Here is a 26,413-nt window from a genome sequence, read left to right as displayed (position 1 = left end):
ATCACCCCAGGAGACACCATCATCACCACCCCCAGGAGACACACCATCATCACCACCCCAGGAGACACACCATCACTCACCCCAGGAGACACACCATCACCACCACCCCCAGGAGACACACCATCACCACCACCCCAGGAGACACACCATCACCACCACCCCAGGAGACACACCACCCCCCCCCAGGAGACACACCATCACTCACCACCCAGGAGACACACACCATCACCACCCCCCCAGGAGACACACCATCACCACCACCCCAGGAGACACACCATCACCCACCACCCCAGGAGACACACCACATCATCACCACCCCAGGAGACACACCATCACCACCACCCCAGGAGACACACACATCACCACCCCCAGGAGACACACCATCATCACCACCCCCAGGAGACACGCCATCACCACCACCCCAGGAGACACACCATCAACCACCACGTTATAACCAGATCTATGAGGACCCAACTCTTGCTACAGGATATCCCTCAGTCTACAGATCATGACGGAGGCGCTGTAGGTGTCCACGTCATGCTTGAGAGTGGTGTGTGTGTGTGTGTGTGTGTGTGTGTGTGTGTGTGTGTGTGTGTGTAAAGCTACGACACACACACCTTACCCTTACGTGAGGTAGAATCCCAGACGCGGATCAGAACAAGGATTAAGGCATAAGTGACTAGTGGTCTGAAGGAAGAAATAACAACAAAAGCAGCTTTAGGGGGGTGGGGGAGAGGAGGGAGAGGTAGGGGAGGAGAAAGAAAGGAGGGAGAGGCAGAGTGTAAAGTATGGGGGCGGCTAAGTAATAAGGGTGAAGGGAAGGAGGAGAGAAGGAGGGAGAGAGGGAGGGTAAGGCACAGGGTGAGAGTGTGGTAGCCGTGATCATCGTCAATACTCTTATATTATTTACTTTACTCCCTCCCTTCGATCCTCCTGCCCCCTTCTCCTTCTCCCTTCCCTTTCCTCCTTTCTATCTCCCTTACACTCTTCCTCTTTTATCCTCACCCTCTACACCTCTACATCAAGCATATCCTTTGCAATTATTTTGAGAGGAGAGAGGGGAATGATAAGTGGGAGGAGAGGAATGACGGAAAGGGGAGTGATGAGAGGCGGAAATGAAAAAGGTGAGAATAAACGAGGAGATAAGATATTAAGGAGAGAGAGAGAGAGAGAGAGAGAGAGAGAGAGAGAGAGAGAGAGGAGAGAGGAGAGAGAGAGAGAGAGAGAGAGAGAGAGAGAGAGAGAGAGGAGAGAGAGAGCATTTGTAACCTAACTTCAAGAGAACTACCTACACCCCCACCCTCACAAAAAAAGAGTTGAATTGATAGCACCGTGTCAACATCCACCCCCACCCTCCACCCCCACCTCCTCCACACCCCCACCTCCACCCCCACCCCCTCCACCACCCTACCTCCCTCCACACCCCCACCTCCTCCACCCCCTACCTCCCTCCACACCCCTACCTCCCTCCACACCCCTACCTCCTCCCTCCACACCCCTACCTCCCCTCCACCCCCTACCTCCCTCCACACCCCCCACCCTCCACACCCCCCTTCCACACCCCCCACCCCCCTCCACCCCCACCTCCACACCCCTCACCTCCACACCCCACCCTCCACACCCCCACCCCCTCCACACCCCCACCTCCACACACCCCACCTCCACACCCCTACCTCCCTCCACACCTCCCTCCACCCCTCACCTCCCTCCACACCCCCCTACCTCCCCTCCACCCCCCTACCTCCTCCACACCCCTACCTCCACACCCCCCACCTCTCTTGTGGCTTTATGCCCAAATAAATAATTACAATCAAATGTTAAAGAGATGAGAAGAAAATGTTATTGATGTTGTGTTAATCTTGAGTATGATGTTGTTGTTTTAATCTCTTGAGTATGATGTTAAATGAGTATGATGACGGCTTAAACGCTGCGAGTCTGATATTTTAATCCACTAAGTATAATGAATTAACCAAAGGAATAATATATCTTAACCCCCCCCCCCTTGAGTACGATCAGTTATCCCGCTGAGTACGATGATTTAACCTACTTATTCTACATCCCCTTCGAGTACGATTAATTATCCCACTGAGTATAATGACCGTCCAAGTAATTAGTTTCTACAGGAGACAAATATTAACAATGAAGTAACGAGTCTGAAAATCTTGGTTAATTCAGAAAACTCTCTCATTATGCAGAGACTGGGTGAATAAATGAATAACGCGATTAATGAAACCAGGTAAAATAAATGCGGCACTTGTATAAGACGCCAAATATAACACCTCTCAAATATAACATCTCGCCAAATATATCGCAAATATCACAAGTAGTTAAGTACACAGGTAATCAAGGTAAGTGGTTAAGCACAGGTAATCAAGGTAAGTAGTTAAGTACAGGTAATCAAGGTAAGTAGTTAAGTACAGGTAATCAAGGTAAGTGAATAGTTAAGTACACAGGTAATCAAGGTAAGTAGTTAAGTACACAGGTAATCAAGGTAAGTAGTTAAGTACACAGGTAATCAAGGTAAGTAGTTAAGTACAGGTAATTAAGGTAAGTAGTTACATCTAGGTAATCAAGGTAAGTAGTTAAGTACTAAAAAATCAAGCAATATACTAATAAGTACCGACATTACTGACAATATCTTGATTCGTATTATATAATAAGTAATTTATTATTTTCTCAGTTTATTAATAAGACAAAACGATATTACTTTACTGAAACAAAAGTCTTGATAACGTCATCTTAAGGAAAATATAAATTATAGAAATTCAACTCAAATTAATCACCTACAAATATCAAGAACCATTATACTCGACTAAATTCCCCAAGACTCATTTTGAAGAATTAAAAAAAACATGATACAAATTTTCCTTAAAACAAAAAAAAAAATCAGTGTCATCATAAACCACAAAAATATACAAATTATATAAATTCCCAGAAATATCAAACACTTAAGATCTTAGAAACATATAAAAAATATATATAATTTCCTTCTAAAATCGTAAACACTCGTACGGCATCAACTCCAAAAATATACAAATCATAAAAAATCCACAAATATCATCCACTTTAATCCACAAAAATACATAAATTACAAGAACTTTTCATTACTACAAAATTCCACTGTATTTTACCCTCCTACACTGTAACTCAGCTGCTTTACTGTCATGCAACATCGTGACTGACTGTACTACACTAGCGGGGGAAATCTTACCTGCCCGCCACAAACGAGCTAGTATTGTCTGACAACACTCGAGTGGTACTTGAAACTTGGAGGACGACTTCCTTCACCGGTGAATACACCTTGTGGACCAGAGTGAATAATTTTTCACTCTTATACACTGAGAAAACCCAACATTAAATAGCTTGGTGGTGTGTAGACAGAGACAGACGGACAATAAGAGACAGACAGACAGACAGACAGACAGACAGACAAACAGACAGACAGACAGACAGATAGACAGAGAGAGAAGGACAGGTGGACTGGGATAAACAGATAGAAAGACAGACAGACAGACAGACAGAAAAGCAGAGAAATCACAAGACAGATAGACAGAAAATGAGATATATGAAGTAGTCAAGAAGTACTGTCGGGGTCAAGGAACACAATAACGAGGTCAAATCATCACACTGGGTCATGTACACAATTATTTCACAGCACACACTTAACTGCTTTTATAATTGGCCTATCAAATTTGACTCCATCCACTCTGGCCGAACTGGTGGTAGTGGGTGAACTGGTGGTGGTGGGTGAACTGGTGGTGGTGGGTGGGTGAACTGTGGTGGGTGAACTGGGGTGTGGTGGGTGGGTGAACTGGTGGTGGTGGGGTGAACTAGGGGTGAACTGGTGGTGGTGGGTGAACTGGTGGTGGTGTGGGTTGAACTTGGTGGTGGTGGGTGAACTGGTGGTAGAACGTGGTAGTGGGGTGAACTGGTGGTGGTGGGTGAACTGGTGGTAGTAGTGGGTGAACTGGTGGTGGTGGGTGAACTGGTGGTGGTGGGTGAACTGGTGGTGGTGGTGGGTGAACTGGTGGTGGTGGGTGAACTGGTGGTAGTAGTGGGTGAACTGGTGGTGGTGGGTGAACTGGTGGTAGTAGTGGGTGAACTGGTGGTGGTGGGTGAACTGGTGGTGGTGGGTGAACTGGTGGTAGTAGTGGGTGAACTGGTGGTAGTGGGTGAACTGGTGGTGGTTGTGGTGATAATGAGTGAACTGGTCGAGGTGGTGGTGGTAGTAGGTGGTAGTGGATGAACTAGCCGTGGTGGTCGCTGGAGAAAGGTGACATACTACCTCGTGACACTCATCGATATCTCAGTGTGGTCGTTGGTGGGGTTGATCGGCTCCAAGACTCAGGAAGTAAAGGTGGAGGTGAACTTCCTCGTTGACCTTTGAACCTTAACCAACGTAAACGGACAGACGAATGAACGAACAAACCGGTAACAACGCACCCAGCCCAAAATAGGCATATTAGCGTCTTCACATGTGTGTGTGTGTGTGTGTGTGTGTGTGTGTGTGTGTGTGTGTGTGTGTGTGTGTGTGTGTGGTGTGAGTGTGAGTGTGTGTGTGTGTGTGTGTGTGTGTGTGGTGTGTGTGTGTGTGTGTGGTGTGTGTGTGTGTGAGTGTGTGTGTGTGTGTGTGTGTGTGTGTGTGTGTGTGTGTGTGTGTGGTGTGGTGTGGTGTGTGTGTGTGTGTGTGTGTGTGTGTGTGTGTGTGTGTGTGTGTGTGTGTGTGTGTGTGTGTGTGTGTGTGTGATGTGAGTGTGAGTGTGGTGTGTGTGTGTGTGTGTGTGTGTGTGTGTGTGTGTGTGTGTGTGTGTGTGTGTGTGTGTGTGTGTTTAAGGTACACATGATGTAAAAGTAAGTACATATTCACCTGATTTATGAGTACATATATCGGCGCACATTGTATATGTGTACATTCGTGAGAGTCTGTATTAGGGGTGCACATACCGTGTAGGTGTGGATGTGAACGTTAACACGACTGAAAGAATATGTAATGATGTGGCAACATGAACACCATGAAGAGAATATGTGGTGAAGGTGAGGACGAGATGGTGAGTGCCAGGGAGGGCGAGAGGGTGAGGGCGTGAAGGTGAGGGCGTGAAGGTGAGGGGCGTGACGGTGGGGCGTGGTGAGGGCGTGAAGGTGAGGGCGTGACGGTGGGGGCGTGAAGGTGAGGGCATGAGGGTTAAGGCCTGAGGATGAGGGGGTGAGGATGAGGGCGTGAAGGTGAGGGCATGAAGGTGAGGGCGTGAAGGTGAGGGCGTGACGGTGGGGGCGTGAAGGTGAGGGCATGAAGGTTAAGGCCTGAGGATGAGGGCGTGAGGATGAGGGCGTGAGGATGGGGGTGTGAGGGTGAGGACAGCACTTTGTAAAGGGGAGGAGACCGGAGCCACACACACACCACCTGTTTTACCCCGTCGCTATGGAAACCACACCAGGCGTGCCGGGAGCTGACCACTGCCACACTCCCTGTTTACCTCCCTGATCGAGAGAGGAGAGGCACCAAATCCCAACAGGTCCCCAATCCTAATTTACCCCAATCCTACTCAGCCCCGACTTAACCCAACTTATATAAATCATATCCAGTTCCATATGGATTATAAACTAATTTAATTAAACAAGCCCAAGGCCCCTAATCACATATAAATCTCACTTTTAATAACCCTAACCTTACCAACCTTAGTCATCCCCAGTCATAATATTCGGGTTAGGTTAGGTCAGGTTAGGTTAGGTCAGGTTAGGTAAGCGTTAGGTTAGGTCAGGTTAGGTTAGGTTAGGTCAGGTCAGGTAAGCGTTAGGGTGTTTAATCCTCTGGTGAAATAATTTGGGGATGTCTAGTCTTCATGTGATTCATAAAGGCTCAGAATGGCATTAAATTATAGAAACTTTCCTTTAACTAGGTAAGGTAATGTCTCTAGCTAACCACAAAGTCTGTAAGCTAATTATACGTGGTTGAGGTTTTGGGGGGTAACCTGGCCAAGTGTTGTACAAGACCTTGTTAATGTTTCAACACCTTTATGGGGTAATTACTGTACCTGTTCTTGTTAAAAGGTAAGATGTGTTGGGCGAACGTGAAACACCTCCACTACACACACACTACACACACACACTACACACACACTACACACACACACACTACATACAGACGAACACACACTACACACACACACACATCTGAGCCAAGTCTTAATACTTTGAAGTTTTACAATACTGAAGAAATAATGATTCAACTGTGAGTAATAATATTCGAAATCAAACCGTAAGGAAGAGAGTTTCATAACAACACAAGAATCAATGGTGAAGCGTGAGCAGGAGGGAGGAGGAGGGAGGAGGAGGAGGAGGAGGAGGAGGGAGGAGGAGGAAGGAAAAGGAAGGAGGAGGAGGAGGAGGAAGGAAGAAAGGCAGAGTATTATGTGAATTACCTGATTACCCGGAACTGTGGCGACCCCTAACACGCCACCACCACTATTACCTCCACCATTATCACCGCTACCACCACTATTATCACCGCTACCACTACTATTACCACCACTATCACCACCATTACCACAACCGCCAATAATATCACCACCACCACTACTACACACCGTCTCCCTGGCCTGATCAATGGGTTTATAATACCACGACGTCACTCATTCTACACACACTACACTCTTGTTGTCTGACACACAATGACTGTATGACACATGACACACAATAACTGTATGACACATGACACTAATAACTGTATGACACATGACACTAATAACTGTATGACACATGACACACAATAACTGTATGACACACACAATAACTGTATGACACATGACACACAATAACTGTATGACACATGACACTATGTATGACACATGACACACAATAACTGTATGACACATGACACACAATAACTGTATGACACATGACCAATAACTGTATGACACATGACACAATAACTGTATGACACATGACACACAATAACTGTATGACACATGACACACAACTGTTACACATGACACTTGACACATGTCACAACATGTATGATATGACACACAATAACTGTATGACACATGACACACAATAACTGTATGACACATGACACACACAATAACTGTATGACACAAGACACACAATAACATGACACACACAATAACTGAATGACTGACACTATGCTGTATGACAAAGACACACAATAACTGTATGACACATGACACTTAATAACTGTATGACACATGACACACAATAACTGTTATGACACATGACACACAATAACTGTATGACACATGACATAACTGTATGACACATGACACACAATAACTGTATGACACATGACACGCAATAACTGTATGACACATGACACACAATGACTGTATGACACATGACACACAATAACTGTATGACACATGACACACAATAACTGTATGACACATGACACACAATAACTGTATGACACATGACACACGATAGCTGCATGGCATGACACAAAACTATATGACACATGACAATAACGATATGAAACATGACACACAATAACTGTATGACACATTACACGCAATAACTGTATGAGCCATAACACGCAATAACGATGACATGACACACAATAACATGACACACAATACCGGTATGACACGTGACACTCAATAATTGATTGGTGATCCAAATCTGACCAGTGTAGCGAGCAGTTAATTGATTGGTTTACTCGGAACAAGCAAGGTGTGTGTGTGTGTATGTATGTATGTGTGTGTGTGTGTATGTATGTGTGCATGTATGTATGTGTGTGTGTATGTGTGTGTGTGTATATGTATGTACAGTATGTGCGCCTATGTATGTGCGTATATGTATGTATGTGCATGTGTGTGTGTATGTGTGTGTCCTTAATTTAACTTTCTTCTTCCTCACGTAACTTTACCAGTTTCTCATATATATAATTTAGAAAAAAACACATGAAAATAACAAACTTTATTATAGCAAAAGGTGATGTTAGGTGAGCAGCGTGTCACCTGAGTTACCTGTCACATGATTCACCTGGGTCATCTGTCACATAGTTCACCTGTCACATAGTTCACCTGTCACCTGGGTCACTTGTCACCTGGGTCACCTGTTTGGCTAACAAGAGATGAGGTGTATACGGTCGGCCCCGCCCTCAATTAAAGGTATGTAACTAGTTAAAACATAGGTGGGGTGTGGCTCTCGAACACACACCCCACCCACTACTCACCCATTGCCCCCACCCTATCCCATCCACCCACCCTATCCCATCCACATACTAACCCTGAACCCACTACCCACCTACCTACTAACTCCTGACCCCATCACCCACCTAATCCAAGGACCCTACCCATCCCACCCACTGTCGTTATTACCACCTACCCACTTAGCCCACCCATCCCACCCATTTCCTCACCGCCCTCACCACCCGGGTCACATAACATCTAGGCTAATTGTTTTTCATGGCATTTCACCCAGTGTGTTTATGCTATGTGGGTCACGAAATTCATCCATTGCACTAATTATTATTACTAATTATCAGGTGTTGATATTAATTTAACCATTATTAATTGTGTCAGGTGTTTATGTGACGGAGAAGGTGTTATTACAGTGAAAAATGGTTGTGGTAAATGTGAATCGAGGTTAACGAGTGTGTGTGTGTGTGTGTAATCCCAGTGCCGGATGGGGTATTCTCGACACTATCATGACAAAAACCTGCAGAGAGACCATCGGCCAAATCGATAGAATACACCAGGACTGGTTTGATGAAAATGACCTGGAAGTTAATGTACTCATCGATGATAAACGTGCTGCCTTCACTGACTGGCAGAACAACCCTCAGCCTCAGACCAAGCTGATACCTTCCGCAAGAAGAAAGTGGCGGCCCAGTGCGAACTTCACAATCTAAAGGACGACTGGTTTAAAAACAAAGCATGTGAAACACAAAAACTTGCAGATCAACAAGATGTGCAAATTCTTCAATTCCACTAAAACTTTTATGGGCCAATCACTCGTGGCGCAGCCCCCCTCCACTCATCCGACGGTAACTTCCTAATTAAAGACGAAGAAGGCCTCCTTCAGCGCAGGAAAGAGCACTACCATTCACTGCTCAACCGAAACACCGAGTGTGGATGTCCTGACTACCCAGCAGGTCCCACAGCATCCAGAGCTGACCCACCTCAGCTATCCTCCATCCCTGGATGAGGTAGCTACTGCCATCAAACAGATGAAAAATAACAAAGCCTCAGGGCCTGATGGAATCCCAGCCGAGGTTTATAAAGCAGGAGGACATTTGCTTGCCAGCCATCTCCATTCTCTCCTGGAGAATATATGGGAAAAGGAGGAAATCCCCCAAGCTCTTAAAGACACCTCCATTGTCAATATTTATAAGAACAAGGGAGACTGGTCAGACTGTGGCAACTACTGCGGGATCTTGCTGCTGTCCATAGCTGCACAAGACTATCGTCCGAGTCCTCCTAAACAGATTTCTTCCTGAGGCGGAAAACTTCCTCCCAGAATCTCAATGTAGCTTTAGACCATCACGTGGCACCACCGACATGATTTTTTGCTGCCCTGCAGATACAGGAAAAATGCAGAGAACAGCGTCGTAACCTGTACATGGCTTTCATCGACCTAACCAAGGCCTTCGATTTGGTTGGCAGGGAAGCCCTCTGGCGGACCCTCAGTCGTTTTGGCTGCACACCAAAATTCAGCGCCATTGTGAGGCAACTCCACGATGGTATGAACGGCAGTGTCCTGCACAATGGTACCCAGTCTGAGTTCTACCCCATCCAAATGGGGGTAAAACAAGGATGTGTACTGGCAACAACTCTTTTTTCCATTTTCTTAGTTGCCTTCCTTACTTGTGCCAGTGCCAATTTAGCTGGTGGGGTGAACATCAAGTACCGGATAAAGGGGCTTTTCAACATAGACGACTCCAGGCAGGAACAAATGTGTCGGCAGCTTCCTTTACTGAATTTCAGTATGCAGACGACTTCAACCTTGTCGCTCACACTGAACGCGACCTACAGGAGATCCTAAACACCTACGCAGGTGCGTATGCACACTTAGGCCTTGAGGTGAATGTACGTAAGACTCAAATTCTCTTTCATCCTGCCCCTGGTTCAGCCACATCTCCACCATCCCTCCAGCTTAATGGTACTACCCTCTCGAATGTTACCCACTTTCAGTTTGTCGGCTCCCATCTGTCCACCAGCGTGGAAATCGCTGACAAAATTCAAAATCGAATCAGATGTGCATCTGAAGCCTTTGGCAGACTCCGTACCTGTGTTTTCAGCTGTAGGGAGATGAAATTATCTACAAAGTTGCACGTATATCGAGTAGTGGTCCTCCCCACCCTGCTATATCGCAGCGAGACATGGGTCACATACAGGAGGCACCTCAAGGCACTTCAAAACTTTCACCAACATAGTCTACGTTCCATCTCCGAGTTCACTGGGAAGAAAAGAGAACAAATGCCAGTATTCTCGCTGACACCAACTGTAGGGGCATCGAGGCTACCATTATCCATGAACAACTACGCTGGACTGGCCATGTTACCCGCAAGGACGACAGTAAACTGCTAAAGCAAGTAACGCTGGCGGGCAACTAAAAAGGTATAGGATAGTCTTAAGACAAACCTGAAAAAGTGCCAAATCGACCCCCTCACCTGGAAGACGATTACTCCACACCGTAAAGCTTGGAGAAGCACCACACGAGGTGTCAATATTTTCGAGTTAGCCCGATTGCATAACGAGGCAGACAAGTGCCAACGCCGGAAAAACGCTGCCCAGCCCCTCCCGCACTAGATGTAGCCCTCCACACGTGCAACGTCTGTGGACGACCCTGCCGGTCCCATACCGGCCTCTCTAGTCACCTCAGAGCTCACCAACAGTGATATCCTAAATAACTCTTATCATTTTATCCTAGCTGGATGATCGTCATACTGGATTCCCAGTGAAGAGCAAAGTAGTAATATGTTTGTGCATCCTGTGTTAAATATACGAGCGAGTAGTGAGTCAAGCGAGCGTCTGTCTCTTGCTGCTTTATGACCAAAAAAGAGAAAAAAGAACAAATGTCGAGTTAACTGTTGTAATGTTCTCGTGATACTCTACTTCCCGCGTTTATGATCAACTGAGAGTTTTGTCAAACAGCGTTTTAAGCTCACAACAAAGTCTCTCGCTTGAGGTAATATGAACTCCCCCCCTCCTATTCACCCCATCCCCCACCCACCCAAAAGGAGCCAATTATGACATTAAGCTCCTGAGGACGTCTGTTTCTTGTGGTAACTATGACTTAATTAAAAAAAGACTCATATGAAACTATACAAACACAGAGACATGAGATTGTTATTATTATTATTACAGTAGGTAAACTTTTAAGTAAGATAAAGTACCGCCAGTTTGACCACGACACGCAGTTAAGTCCTCAGTCATCTTCATGACGGCACATCCCGCCGCCATATTTGTGACGTCACTACCAGCTGTAATTTAACATAGAGAATGGGACCCTAAGTCATGTTGCTGTGTGGAATGTGGAACGGGATTGAGAAAGAACGTAGAGTAGAATCAAAGAGGAATGTGGAACGGGATTGAGAAAGAACGTAGAGCAGAATCAAAGAGGAATGTGGAACGGAAACAAAAAGGAAAGTGGAACAGAATCAAGAAGAAATGTGGAACGGAGTCAAGGACGAATGTGGAACAGAATCAAAAAGAAATGTGGAACGGAATCAAGGAAGAATGTGGAACGGAATCAAGAACGAATATGAAACGACACCGAGGAGGAATATGGAACAAAACTAAATAAATATGGAACGAAAATGAGTTTCAAAATACAAGAATAAACTGACTTACTGTACCTGAGTTGTTAAAAAAAGAAACAGTCTGATTATCCTGAATGATGGAAGTGGTTCAAGAATACCGTGATTATGAAACACTGTGGCCAGGTAGGAGTGGTTGGGTCATTAACAGGTAATTGTAGTCTTAGGAAATAATAATGATGATCTTTTTTGCTTGTGGGCGTGTGCGTGTTCTGGTGGGTTGCTGTCTTGGTTTGGTTTGGTTAGATTAGGTTAGGTAGGGAAGAGTAAGGAAGGGAAGGGTAGGGTAGAGAAGGGTAGGGTAAGGAAGGGAAGGGTAGGGGAGGGGAGGGAAGGGAAGGGGAACGGAAGGGAGGGAGGGAAGGGAAGGGGAAGGGTAGGGTAAGAAAGGGAAGGGTAGGGAAGGGAGGGGAGGGAGGGAAGGGTAGGGTAGGGTAGGGAAGGGAAGGGTAAGGAAGGGAAGGGTAGGGAAGGGGAAGGGGAGGGAAGGGGAAGGGGAAGGGGAAGGGAAGGGAAGGGTCATCGGTTTCCATTATTTCGTCCCATTTTTCGAGAAGTTCTGAATTACTGTAGGACACACACGGGGCCTCGACCTGACCTTGTCCACCGAGTCTTAACCTGAATATTTTCTCCTGCCCGAGACTAAGAATGTTGAGGGCAGGAATGTATGATGGACACGCGGGTCTTAACTCTTACTCACTCTCTCTTTTACCTTCTCTCTCTCTCTCTTTTAATTTATCTTTTTCTTATTTTCTTTCTTTCTTTCTTTCTCTCTTTCTTTCTTTCTTTCTTTCTTTCTGTGTGAGTGTGAGTGTGTGTGTGTGTGTGTGTGTGTGTCAGGGGCTGGGGTGTATGTGTCAGGGGGGGCGTGTGTGAGGGGGCGTGTGTGAGGGGGTGGCGTGTGAGGGGTGGCGTGTGAGGGGGTGGCGTGTGTGAGGGGGTGGAGTGTGAGGTGGTGTGTGTGTTTGGGTGGGTGTGTTTGGGTGGGTGGCGTGTGTGTGCGTTTGGGTGGGTGGCGTGTGTGTGTGCGCTTGGGTGGGTGGCGTGTGTGCGTTTGGGGGGGTGGCGTGTGTGTGTATGTGAGGGAGTGGCGTGCCTTGGTGGTTGTCAGGTCACTCCCTTCAAATCAACACTAGTTCAACCTGTCAGGATGTCAGCTGACTAACACACACACACACACACACACACGCCCTGTCAGCTAACTCTGACGCAAATATACGCGCACTGTAACCTAACTACCACACACACACACGGCCCCCCCCTCACACAATATACCTCATCTCGACATTGCTGAGGTGTGGACAAGGTTGAAGACCCGGTGAGACGCTCTAAACACAGCTGGGTATTTTGGTTTAGTTTAATTTAGGTTAGGTTAAGGTTACAATGGGGTTAAGGCTAAGTTAGAGAGGATGTGGGCTTGGTTGGCCAGTGCTGGGCGGGCAGGCGGGTTAGGTAGGTTGGGAGGCTAGAGGTGGGTGGACAGACACAGACACTGGCTGGCTGGCGAAACGACTCACCAATTTGGGTCATGAGGAAGCTAGAGCGGCACACAGACACAGACATTCATACGAGACATATACCCCCCCCACACACACACTGTTCCATCGACGAATAATAATGATTTCACGAATCACATATTTACATGTAGAATAAATAGTGAATATCTAATTTACTCTGACAATAGCCTGTTATAACCCGGCCCTATTATAATTGTGTTTTACCACCTGCCTTTTTTGGGGCTTTCGTCAGAAGTATTGACCTACATACCAAAGCTTTCCTCCTGACTGACTGAATAACTGACTGGCTGATTGCTAACTAACTGACTGACTGGCTTGCTTGCTAATTGAGCTTCTGGAACTGGCTGGCTGAGTGGCTGGAACTAACACCTCTCCCTTGCTATCACTGATTAACTGTAGCTCACCTGTAAACGGTAAATAACTCTCTGAGAACGACTTAATCGATTAATTACTACACCATCGTACTCAAGGAACTAATTCATCATACGTAAAGGGATTAATTCATCATCCCCTATGAGATTAGGTCATCATACTCAAGGAACTAATTCATCATCCTCAAAGGGGTTAGGTCATCATAATTTCATACTCAAGGGATTACATCATACTCAAGGGATTACATCATACTCAAGGGGATCAGGTGAGAAGATTACATTAGCCTGTGTATACCAAGAGTTAAAGTTAGCCCAAGAGGGAGGGACGAAGGCAAGATAACCAATGACCAAACGTGATCTCCTGAAGCTGTTCCTGCCCCCCCTCCTTCCTGCCTTTGTTTACATACTGACGCACGTTGCCAGAGGGAGAATAATCGTCATCCGTATGCAAATTCATCCCAGATTAAGGCGATATAAAAAATGAGGAACATGTGAGGAAATGATGTGTGAAAATACATACATACATACATACATACATACATACATACACTCACTCAATTAAACACACGACACACTCAACACACTTCCACGAGTGAATCAATGAATGACTACGCGATTCAGTCAAGTCCTGAGAGAGAGAGAGAGAGAGAGAGAGAGAGAGAGAGAGAAAAGATAGATACATACAGAAACAATGAGAGAAAAAAGAGAGAGAAAGAGAAACGAAGATAGAGTGAAAGAGAAACGAAGATAGAGTGAGAGAGCCCCCAATTGAGCCCCGCGGCACAGCTCGCTAGCCAGTATCGGACATCTATCGTTAACTTAAAGCTCTCCAAATCCATTTTAGCGGTAATCGTTCACACCAGACCTGCTGCTGCTGCGTCTCTCTCTCTCTCTCTCTCTCTCTCTCTCTCTCTCTCTCTCTGATGGTGGTTGACCAGGACCTAGGCTTCAGTAAACACACACCTCCTTTAATACATATTGTTATGTGTGGTAATGAGGATAAAGTGAAAAAATAATACAGAAAAAGTCATTAAAAATCGCCAGAGGAAGAAAAGCCACGGGAAAAAAGTCATGGGGGGGGGGGAGACACGGAGAAAAGTAACGGAAAAAAATAATAAAAATAACCAAACTTTGCTACAGTATTTGAGAATTGAAAGAAACAAACCACAAAACCTAGATAACCTGTCCGTGAAACCCTCCATATAACGGAATTATATAGAGATACAAGTCCGCTACACTATAACCGCATCACTAAAAACAGGTTAAATATTTGAGTAGTCTCTCGAGAGGGCAATTTGGTGTCGATGGGGGTGATGGGGGGAGGGGAGAGGGGATGGGGGGGAGGAGAGGGATGGGGGAGGAGAGGGATGGGGGAGGAGAGGGATAGGATATTGGGTCTGGTAACTAGGCTCTTTATTCTCTGTCTTGGTTCGTTGTTGTTTTGGGGTCTACTGTCTCTATTTTTGTGTCGCCCCCCTTATTATTTTTATTCCCCCTTCAGCCCTTGTTATCTACTTGTTGTTTCAGTCCCCTGTTGTTACTAGTGTTTCAGCCCCCTGTTATTAGTGTTTCAGCCTCTGTTATTACTATTGTTTCAGCCCCTGTCACTAGTGTTTTAGCCCCCTGTTTCAGCCCCTGTACTAGTGCTTCAGCCCTATTATTACTAGTGCAGTCCCTGTTATTACTAGTGTTAGCCCCTGTTATTACTAATGTTTCCCCTTCTCTGTTATTACTGTGTTTCAACCCCTGTGTGTTCAGCTGTTATTACTAGTGTTTCAGTCCCCTGTTATTACTAGTGCAGCCCCCTGTTATTACTAGTGTTTCAGTCCCCTGTTATTACTAGTGTTTCAGCCCCCTGTCTAGTGCCAGCCCCCTGTTATTACTAGTGCTTCAGCCCCCTGTTATTACTAGTGCTTCAATCCCCTGTTATTACTAGTGTTTCAGCCCCCTGTTATTACTAGTGCTTCAATCCCCTGTTATTACTAGTGCTTCAGCCCCCTGTTATTACTAGTGCTTCAGCCCCCTGTTACAATACTAGTGTTTCAGCCCCTGTTATTACTAGTGCTTCAACTATTATTACTAGTGTTTCCAGCCCCTGTTATTACTAGTGCTTCAATCCCCTATTATTACTGAATTAGCTTCAGCCCCTGTTATTAATAGTGTTTCAGCCCCTGCTGTGCTAGTACTTCAATCACAATTATTACTAATTAGCTTCAATCCCTATTATTACTAGTGCTTCAACCCCCTGTTATTATTAGTGTTTTAGCCCCTGCTATTACTGGTGCTTTAATCCCTGTTGTGCTAGTGCTTTAATCCTGTTATTACTAATTAGCTTCAGCCCCTGTTATTACTAGTGCTTCAGCAATCCCTGTTATTACTAGTGCTTCAATCCTGTTATTACTAATTGCTTCAATCCCCTATTATTACTAGTGTTTCAGCCCCCTGTTATTACTTTAGTGCTTCCTTCCTACTTATTACTGAGTGCTTCAATCCCTGTTATTACTAATTTAATCCCTATTGTGCTAATTAACAACCCTGTTATTACTAATTAGCTTCAGCTGTTATTACTAGTGCTTCAGCCCCCTGTTATTACTAGTGCTTCAATCCCCTGTTATTACTAGTGCTTCAGCCCCCTGTTATTACTAGTGTTTCAGCTCCCTGTTATTACTAGTGCTTCAATCCCCTGTTATTACTAGTGCTTCAGCCCCCAGCCACTATTTGTGCTTCAGTCCCCTGCCCCCCTCAACACACATCTTGGACGATAAAATCAACACTTGCCCCGTTACAACTTTCAGTAATGAGTCCCACAAGCTTTAACACAGTCGACCAAAGTAAATCATTAACTACAACAACAATTCTCCTCCGTATAATAAAAACTTCCAAGACAACTAACCGAACTACTTCATCAAACCCCCAAAATGCAAAAAAAAATAAAATAAAAAAAACAAGAAACTAAAACAAAACAAAGAAACAAGAAAACAAGGAAATAATACAAGCAGTCATATCAAAACAAGGGGAAATAATACAAGCAGTCATAAAAATCAAAACAAAAAACAAGGTGAGGGTGGATTAGGGGAGTAAGGGAGATAATGGAAGTTTAAGTTACCCATAAGGAGAAATGTAAGGGGGTGGGAGAGGAGGAAGGGGAGGAGTGAGGAGGGAGGGGTAGTATGAGGAGAGAGAGAGAAGGGAGAGGGATCTACTATAATGAGGCGTCTCAGAAGGATGCACTGATTGGGGTCCTGCGGGAGAGAAGAGGGGAGGGAGGGAGGGAGGGTAAAAGGGAAGGAGAGAGGGAGAAAGGGAGGGAGAAAGGGAGGGAGAAAGGGAGGGAGAGAGGGAGGGAGGAAGAAAAAAACTTTATTTAGAAATCTCGGGGACAAATATTCACCAGCTGTGTTGAGTGTTTTCCGAGAGAGAGAGAGAACGCATTCAAAGGGTAGATGATAGTAAATAAAGAATGCAATCATAGATCACAAGAGCTTAGAGGAAAAAGATGAAGGGAGAAGAGGAGAGGGGAAGAGAAGTGAGGGAAGGGGAGGGGAGGTGATGGAGAGGTAAAGGGGAGAAGAGAGGTGATACCCAGTATTGGAAACCCAGAGTGATGGTAAACAAAGGCTAATGTATTGATTGGAGCCTACTGCGAGAGGTGAGGAAACATGTGATTGGAGCCTACTGGGACATGAGAGAGCCTGTGATTGGAGCCTACTGCGAGAGGTGAGGAAACATGTGATTGGAGCCTACTGGGACATGAGAGCCTGTGATTGGAGCCTACTAACAAGAGAGGGGTGATGTGATTGGTGGAAACTTCAGCTTGTCATTCCGTTTCTTGTGTAAATAATAATAATAATAATAATAATAATAATAATAATAAAACAATGAATAGTTGCTGAGAACAGGAGAGAGAGAGAGAGAGAGAGACACTATATCATCAGTTATCAGGCAGTGGAGGGTCAATTTTAAATATTTGTCTAAGGTGATGGGGGTCGAGGCGACGATCCAGCCTGGGAACTAAGGCACGGCACAACACCATCACAGCCTCCCTCTCCTCTCTCCTCACCTCCCTCTCCTCACCTCTTCCATCCTCCCTCCTCACCTCTTTCCATCCCTCCCTCTCTCCTCCTCCTCACCTCCTTCCATCCTTCCCTCCTCACTGCAATCCCTCCTTCGCCCCTTTACCTCCATCTCTCACCTTCCTTCCTCTCTTCTTCCTCCCTTCACCTCCATCCTTCCCTTCCTCACACTGTGGCTCACCCTCCCTTTATCTCTCTCTCTCCCTTCCTCCCTCCTTCCCTCCTACTCATTCTCATATATTTATACAACACTCTCACCATCCCTCCACACGCAATCACTCACATTTATACACAGTAAAAATAAAAATAAACACAAACTTATTTAAACATTTTACATATTATAAAACACAATAATACTTGAACACACACACACACACACACACACACACACACACACACACACAAGCAGTTCACAACAAGTTCACACCTATCTTGATTACGTAAACACATAACAAAAAATAAACATAATTAAGACAAGACTGGAGTATTTTTATTAGGGTGACGTCACAGCAGTTGCCACTCGAGGATAATTTACTGAGTGAGGATAATGGTGAGGTGTCGAGACGCTGCCCTAACCTGTCATAATATTTAGCCGGGAAACTTACCACTGCAGTCCTTCCCTCACTCCCTAGCTGAACGATGGGTGAGAACTGGTGAGGACTGGGGTGAGGACTGGTGAAGACTGGGGAGGACTGGGGTGAGGACTGGGTGAGGACTGATGAGGACTGGTGAGGACAGGAGATGACTGGTGAGGACTGGGAAGACTGGTGAGGACTGGGGAAGACTGGTGAGGACTGGGGTGAGGACTGGGGTGAGGACTGGGTGAGGACTGGTGAGGACTGGTGAGGACAGGAGATGACTGGTGAGGACTGGGGTGGGAACTGGTGAGGACTGGGTGAGACTGGAGACTGGGGAGGACTGGGGTGAGGACTGGGTGAGGACTGATGAGGACTGGTGAGGACAGGAGATGACTGGTGAGGACTGGGAAGACTGGTGAGGACTGGGGAAGACTGGGTGAGGACTGGGGTGAGGACTGGGTGGACTGGTGAGGACTGGGGACAGGAGATGACTGGTGAGGACTGGGGAGACTGGTGAGGACTGGGGAAGACTGGTGAGGACTGGTGAGGACAGGAGATGACTGGAGATGACTGGTGAGGACTGGGGAAGACTGGTGAGGACTGGAGAGGACAGACCACAACTCAAGATTTTATTATTGACTTCATATCTGCATTAAAGGAGCGTATCTGGTGTATATAAAGAGTCGGGTTAGGTTAGGTTAGGTTAGGTTAGGTTAGGTTAGGTTAGGTTAGGTTAGGTTAGTCTTTAGGTGAAATAAACTTGAGCGGAGCTTCTTCATGTGATCCAAAAACTAAACTGTTAATAGTGAATCTTAAAGACGATTCCTGAAATAATGTCAGTAATTTAAGCTTGCGGAGGTCAGGTTAGGTCAGCGAAACCTCCCATCATCAGAAGCTATTTACTGCGGCACTGAAGAAAGGTCAGATTAGGTCAGGTCAGGTCATGGGATCATTAGAGAGAGATCATCACCATGGCACCGAATGAATGAGTCAGATCACAGGAGGGAAGGGGAAGGGAAAGAGGGGAGGAAGGGGGGAGAGAGAAGGAGGAGGAGAGGTGGGAGAGGGAGAGGTGAGGGGGTGTGCAGATCAACCACAGGCATCAACCAACACCACCATAATCAGATAGCGGACTCCCCAACACCGACTAATTACCATAAACTTAGAATAAATCAATACACAAGGAGAGAGAGAGAGAGAGAGAACAATTTATGATTTCTTGCATTGTTATGGCTACAAAAGGCGTTTATATACACAATATTTTTCTTCTTCCTTGTGTATGTTGTGTATGAGGTACACACTCTTTCTCTCTCTCTCTCTCGGATGGTGGTGGGTGTTGATGCTACACTAAGAACGACGTATAAAGTATCAAGCATCAGTGAAGAACATCGGTCAGTGCCAAATAGTGCCACATCCAACACGTCACTCATGAAATTATTAAACACCATGGCACACTCATGGGGACCCTTCATAACCATTACTACATATATATATACACTCTGAGATGATCCTCCAGCCTCTGCCTCTCCCTCTGCCTCTCCCTCTCCCTCCTTCTCCCTCCCTCTCTCCCTCTCTCCCTCGTTCATCAGTCATCCCATTCCAGCCTGTGCTTGAGAGAGAATGTTTGGTGTGACGCAGAGATTAAATATTAAGTGTTGGAGGAAGAGGAGGAGGAGGGTAAAGGAGAAAGAGGAGGGATGAAGGAGGAAGAAGGATAAGAGAAGGATGAGAACGAGGAATAGGAAGAGTAATGGGAAGAGGGAGAAGAGGAATAATAGGAGGAGAAAGATAGTCAGAAAGAGAAGGACGAGGACAAGAGGAGGAGAAGGAAGGACAGGAGGAGGAAGAAAAGAACAAGGAGGAGGAGGAGGAGGAGAAGGAGGGACAGGAGGTGGAAGATAACGAGTAAGAAGAAGTGGGAGGAGGAGGAGGAGGAGGAAGAGTGCACCTGGTGACTGGCGGAGGCTATAGGCACCACAAATCACTGCTCGGGTCATCTGAGTTGAAAAGGTCAGGAGCTGGTTTATTGTGTTGACAGAACCTGATGTTGCTGCGGCTGCCTCCCACAACACTACTGCAGCCCCACACCGAGGGAGGGAGAGAGGGAGGGAGGGGGAGAGAGAGAGGCAGGGGAGATGATGGGAAGAGGGGAGAAGGAGGGAAAGGGGAAGAGGGCGAAAAGGGGGGAAGCAGAAAAAGATGGGAGGAGTAGAGATGGAGGGAAGAGGATTAAAGGGTAGAAAGGGAAGAGATAGAGGAGAAAGAATGGAGTGAAAGAGAGGGAGAGAAGTGATATACGAGTACAGGTAAGACGACCGGAAGAGGGAAGGAAGGAAGGACGTAAGGAAGGGGGAAGGAAAAGGGAGGAGGAAAGAGGAGGTACGAGAGGTGAGATAGAAGAAAGAAAGAAAGAAAGAGAGGGATGGGAGGATGGTAGGAACAGAAAATAAATAAAAAAAGAGAAAAACGTGAGGAATAATGGGACGGAAGGAGGAAGGAAGGAGGAAAGGAGAGGGACTTCACCCTGCCTCGGTGTCGAAGTTTTGGTAAGAGCGCCACTCAACTAGGAGAGGAGGAGGAGGAAGAGGAGGAGGAGGAGGAGGAAGAAGAAGAAGAAGAGGAGGAGGAAGAGGAGGAGGAGGAGGAGGAGGAGGAGGAGGAGGAGGAGAAAGAGAAGGGAGGATGAGAAGAAGAAGGTGGAGGAGGAAAGGAGAGGGGAAGAAATGTGGATGGAGTGTGAGAAGGTGGTTAGGAAAGGACAGGAAGGCGGGAGTGGCGAGGTTGGGTAATAAGAACCTGAGGTAGATCTACAGTCTACATTGTTTACATCTGATGGTACACAGTTGTTGTTTAGATCCTGTGAGTGTACGTACATGTGTAGGTGTAATTGTTTGTTCCTGAGTATGTACACATTACTTCCCCCTGAAAGAACTCCCCCTCCCCTTCTTTTCTTTACCACCCCCCTACCACCTCCAGCCGCCCCCTCCCCTCTCCCCACGTGGCCAATTTAAATATTTACATCAGTCCTCATTACTTAGCTGGGTGCATGTCCTCTATCACCAGCTGTGGCCACCTGCTGGAGTATAATGTGATGTGGGGGGTAGAGTTGTGGTAGTTGGGGGGGGGTGTTGATGGGTGGGGAACTGAAAGGGGGGTGGTTATGGCGGGGACTAAGTGGGGTATGGTAGTGGTGGTGGAGTAAAGGAACGTTGATGGAACAGTCACGGAACTTTTTTCCATGAACGACTGTCTCTCGATCCCACCCAAGACTCTCTCTCTCTCTCTCAACAAGTGAGGGTGGCCCGGAGTCTAACCTGCACTGTTATTCACATGTTGCTTCGTGTCAATTAGTGAATGGTTGTCTCTATTACGCTGTCCTCACCTGTGGAGTGTTAGGGTTGGGTGAGGGCTGCTGTGTTCACCTTAGGGGCTGTTATGTGGACCTTAAGGGCAGTTATGAGGCTTTTGTGTTGACCTTAAGAGCTGTTGTGTTGACCTTAAGGGCTGTTGTGTTGACCTTAAGGGCTGTTGTGTTGACCTTAAGGGCTGTTGTGTTGACCTTAAGGGCTGTTGTGTTGACCTTAAAGGCTGGCGTGTTGACCTTAAGGGGTGGAGTGTTGACCTTAGGGGTAGTGTGTTGACCTAAAGGGGTGCTGTGTTGACATTAGGAGATGTTGCACTGGCCTTAAGGCTGTTAGTGGATGTTATATTGACCTTAAGAGATATTAGGGGCTTTTATGTTGACCTTAAGGGCTTTTGTGTTGACCTTAAGGGCTTTTTTGTTGACATTAAGATCTTTTGTGGTGACCTGCAGTGGGTCTCAGTAGCCCATTGAGGACACTGTAAACAAAACCTTCGGCACTGCACTCGACCCTCTACACTTCCTCACCTGTAAAGTCAGGTATATACAATTATCCGTACAAAATACATACATACACACATACATACACACATACACGCATACATACACATACATGCATACATATATGGGTAGATTGAGTAGAAGGTTGACCAGGGAGCGAACCAGGGAACCTCAGGACGGGAAGCGAGTACAGTACCAACAGACATGACTGTAATATAGTTTAGTGTTTTTGCATTAGTTAATATAGCAAAGGGAACATAAATTTCCTAGTGGTGTTGGTGGAGTAATGTAGGTGAGGAGGTGGAAGAGTGGTGGTGATGGGTGGAGGAGGTGGAGGGGAGTGATTGAGGAGAAGGGTGGACTAGAAGTGGTGGAAGAAGAGGGTGGAGTAATGGTGGAGGAGGAAGGTAGAGTGGAAGTGGGTGGAACAGTTGAGGGAGTAGAGGGGGTGAAGTAGAGGTAGTGGAGAGGAGGTGGAGTAGAGGAGGAATTGGGTGGAGTAGAGGAGGAATTGGGTGGAGTAGAGGAGGAAATGGGTGGAGTAGATGAGGAAGTGGGTGGAGTAGGGTAGTGGAAGAGGAGGGTAGAGTGGGAGGAAGTGGGTGGAGTAGAAGAGGTGGAGTAGAGATGGTGGAGAGAGGATGGAGTAGAGGAGGAAGTGGGTGGAGTGGAGGAAGTGGGTGGAGTAGAGGTAGTGGAAGGAGGGTAGAGTAGAGGAGGAAGTGGGTGGAGTAGAAGAGGGTGGAGTATAGGTAGTGGAAGAGGAGGGTGGAGTAGAGGAGGAAGTGGGTGGAGTGAGAGGGAGGAGAGTGGGTGGAGTAGAGGGAGGAAATGGGTGGAGTAAGGGGAAGTGGGTGGAGTAGAGGGAAGGTGGAGGAGGTGGGTGGAGTAGAGGAGGTGGAGGAGGAAGTGGGTGGAGTAGAGGAAGGTGGAGGAGAAAGTGGGTGGAGTAGAGGAGGTGGAGGAGGAGGGTGGAGTAGAGGAGGAGGGTGGAGGTGGGTGGTGATGTGGCCGACTGTGTGTGTGATCCTGGTGGGTCAGTTCACAGCCTCCTAGCCACCCAGAAACCCCCTCCCCTCTTCATCCTCACCCATCCTCTTCCTCTTCATCTTCTTCCTCCTCTCCCTCCCACTCCTCCCCCCATCAGTCTTCTCCCACACCTCCTTTCCCTCCTCCTCTCCCACCTCCTCTCCCACCCTCCTCTCCCTCTCTCCCCACCTCTCTCCCCACCTCCCTCTCCCCCTCACTACTCTCCCACTGCCTCCTCTCCCCCTCCCTCTCCCACCTCCTCTCCCACCCTCCTCTCCACCTCCTCCCACACCTCCCTCTCCCACCTCTCCCCACCTCCCTCTCCCCACCTCCTCCCACACACCTCCTCTCCCCACCTCCCCTCCCACATTCCTCCCCACACCTCCTCTCCCACCCCTCCTCTCCCCCACCTCCCTCTCCCCACCTCCCTCTCCCACCTCCCCTCTCCCCACCTCCCTCTCCCCACCTCCTCTCCCCACCCTCCCCTCTCCCACACCTCCCCTCTCCCACCTCCCTCTCCCACCTCCCTCTCCCCCCTCTCTCCCCCACCTCCCCTCTCCCACCTCCCCTCTCCCACACCTCCCTCTCCCCACCTCCTCTCTCCCCTCCCACTCCTCTCCCTCCCTCCCTCTCCCCTCCTCTCTCCCACCTCCTCTCCCAAGCACTCCTCTCCCGCACTCCTCTCCCACACCTCCTCTCCCAAGCCTCCTCTCCCCTCACTCCTCTCCACCTCTTCTCCCTCCTCCTCTCCCACTCCTCTCCCACCTCCTCTCCCACCTCCCCTCTCCCACACCTCCTCTCCCACCTCCCTCCCCACACCTCCTCTCCCACACCTCCTCTCCCACCTCCCTCTCCCCTCCTCCTCTCCCCTCCTCCTCTCCCTCCTCCTCTCCCTCCCTCCCCTCTCCCCACCTCCCCTCCTCTCCCACTCACTCCCTCTCCCCACCTCTCTCCCACCTCCCTCTCCCCACCCTCCTCTCCCCTCCTCTCCCCACACCTCCCTCTCCCACCTCCTCCCTCTCCCCCCTCCCTCTCCCTCCCTCCCACCTCCCTCTCCCCTCCCTCTCCCTCCTCCTCTCCCCCTCACCTCCTCTCCCCCCTCCCTCCTCCTCCCTCCCTCCCCTCTCCCCTCCTCTCCCCACCCTCTCCCCCTCTCTCCCCACACCTCCTCTCCCATCACTCCTCCCCCCTCCTCCTCCCCACTCCTCCTCTCCCCTCCTCCTCCCCACTCCTCCTCTCCCCTCCCTCTCTCCCTCACTCCTCTCCACTCCTCCTCTCCCTCACTCCTCTCCCACCTCTCTCCCTCCTCTCCCACTCCTCTCCCACCTCCTCTCCCACCTCCTCTCCCACCTCCTCTCCCACACCTCCTCTCCCACACTCCTCTCCCACCTCCTCCCCCTCCTCTCCCCTCCTCCCTCTCCCTCCTCTCCCCTCTCCCTCCTCTCCCACCTCCCTCCCCCACTCCCTCCCTCTCCCCTCCTCTCCCCTCCCTCCCTCTCCCCCTCCTCTCCCTCATCACAGTAATCAAGCCAGATCCATTGTTATACGCTTATGTCTTTAAACCTCTTTATCTTAGTTGCTGTCTTTGTTATCTTTATTTTATTGTCTTCTTTATGTTTTATTTACTAGTTCTTATTTTTTTATTATTGTATTTTTTTCTTTATCGTTTTATTATTATTATTATTATTATTATTATTATTATTATTATTATTTTTTTTTTTTTATATTGTTTTACACACACACACACACACACACACACACACACACACACACATGAACAACCTCAACAGTTCGGTAAGAAGGAAGGAGATGATAAAAGAGACGACTGGACAAGCATTAGCCTAGGCAGACTAAGATGAAATCCTAAACGGAACCGAAACCAAACGATCTCTTAAACTCTCTCGAGAAGGTAAATAAAAGCTGAAGAAAACAATGAAAAATAACACAGACATTTTAGATAAAGCTGAACCACAGTATTAATGTACCAACACCACCACTCACGGTAGGCAATTTAGTTTTGTGCATTTTGATTACGACTGAACGTCTCTCTCTCTCTCTCTCTCCCTCAGGTCAGTCGCTACAAACCCTCTGGTAATATAGTCGGAAAATGTTACCCAAATCGTCAAGTTACTGCATATAGAGCCTGGACCTGTTTTTTTTTTGCCCACCAGGGCACAGGTCAATGACCCACATCAGAGACTCAGAGGTGTAATATGTGTATGTATATGTGTATGTGTGTGGTGGTAATGTGTGTGTGTGTGGTGTGGTGTGTGTGTGTGTGTGTGTGTGTGTGTGTGGTGGTGGTGGTGTGGTGGTGGTGGTGGTGGTGGTGGTGGTGTGGTGGTGTGGTGGTGTGTGGTGTGTGGTGTGGTGTGGTGGTGGTGGTGGTGTGGTGGTGGTGGTGGTGGTGGTGTGTGGTGTGTGTGTGTGTTTTTTTTTTTTTTTTTTAATAATAATAATAATAATAATAATAATAATAATAATAATAATAATAATAATAATAATAATAATAATAATAATAATAATAATAATAATAATAATAATAATAATAATAATAATAATAAACGGTTTATTGAAAAAGTTTTGCAGCCCGAAGGCTGAAAATATACTGTACATTGGACATACAGTAAATGACTTATTACATACATTGGTGGTTTAACAAAAGCCTTCATTAGAGAAAGGTAAAGGAACATACAGTGAACATACAGATTAATGTTTACAGTGGAGGCCACGTATATCATGTGAGCTGAGGTGTTGAACAGCAGACACGTAGTGTAGTAACTCCCTCACAGATGGTGTTATGAGGGGCCTGTGAGGTGTGTGTGTGTGTGTGTGTGTGTGTGTGTGTGTGTGTGTTTATTGTGGCGTGGTGTGGTGTGGCGTGTATCTTATGTAATGCTAGCTGGGTACTTCACATGATAGCTCGGGTTTGTCTACTGGAGTAATCTCGTTACAAGAGGCCAGCTGGCGGGTCTGGGTGTTGCTGGAGAAAAGAAACAGTAACACAAAGAACCTCCTGGGAACAATGGCCACCACCACCATCATCATCTGCTTCTTTTGTTACTCGTCTCCGGTGCCGTACTGTCTTTACTAACTCCTGTACTGTTCGTCGGCTTGTGAATCTGTTTTGTTTTATAATCGTAGTACGTAATTGATACTTAGATAAATATATTATATTTCCCGTATAATTTGTCTTTGCTATCA

General features: G+C 47.1%; 1 protein-coding gene across 1 annotated transcript in view; it reads right to left on the bottom strand.

Moving 5' to 3' along the window:
- Nucleotides 1-25,234, bottom strand: part of LOC121880407 (leucine-rich repeat extensin-like protein 5) — a 35,725-nt gene extending 10,491 nt beyond the window's left edge. Inside the window, exons 1-2 of the mRNA XM_042387596.1 lie at nt 25,211-25,234; nt 18,346-18,918 (exon numbers count right to left, since the gene is read on the bottom strand). Of these exons, the coding sequence (XP_042243530.1) occupies nt 18,346-18,918; nt 25,211-25,234 (597 nt within the window). The remainder of the gene's footprint in view (nt 1-18,345; nt 18,919-25,210) is intronic.
- Between the last annotated feature and the right edge of the window lie 1,179 nt (nt 25,235-26,413).

Source organism: Homarus americanus, unplaced genomic scaffold, assembly GCF_018991925.1.
Source record: "Homarus americanus isolate GMGI-L3 unplaced genomic scaffold, GMGI_Hamer_2.0 scaffold50165, whole genome shotgun sequence".
Taxonomy (NCBI): Eukaryota; Metazoa; Arthropoda; class Malacostraca; order Decapoda; family Nephropidae; genus Homarus; species Homarus americanus.
The sequence above is the reverse complement of the archived record's forward strand: the minus strand, read 5'-3'. Positions and strand labels throughout refer to the sequence as shown.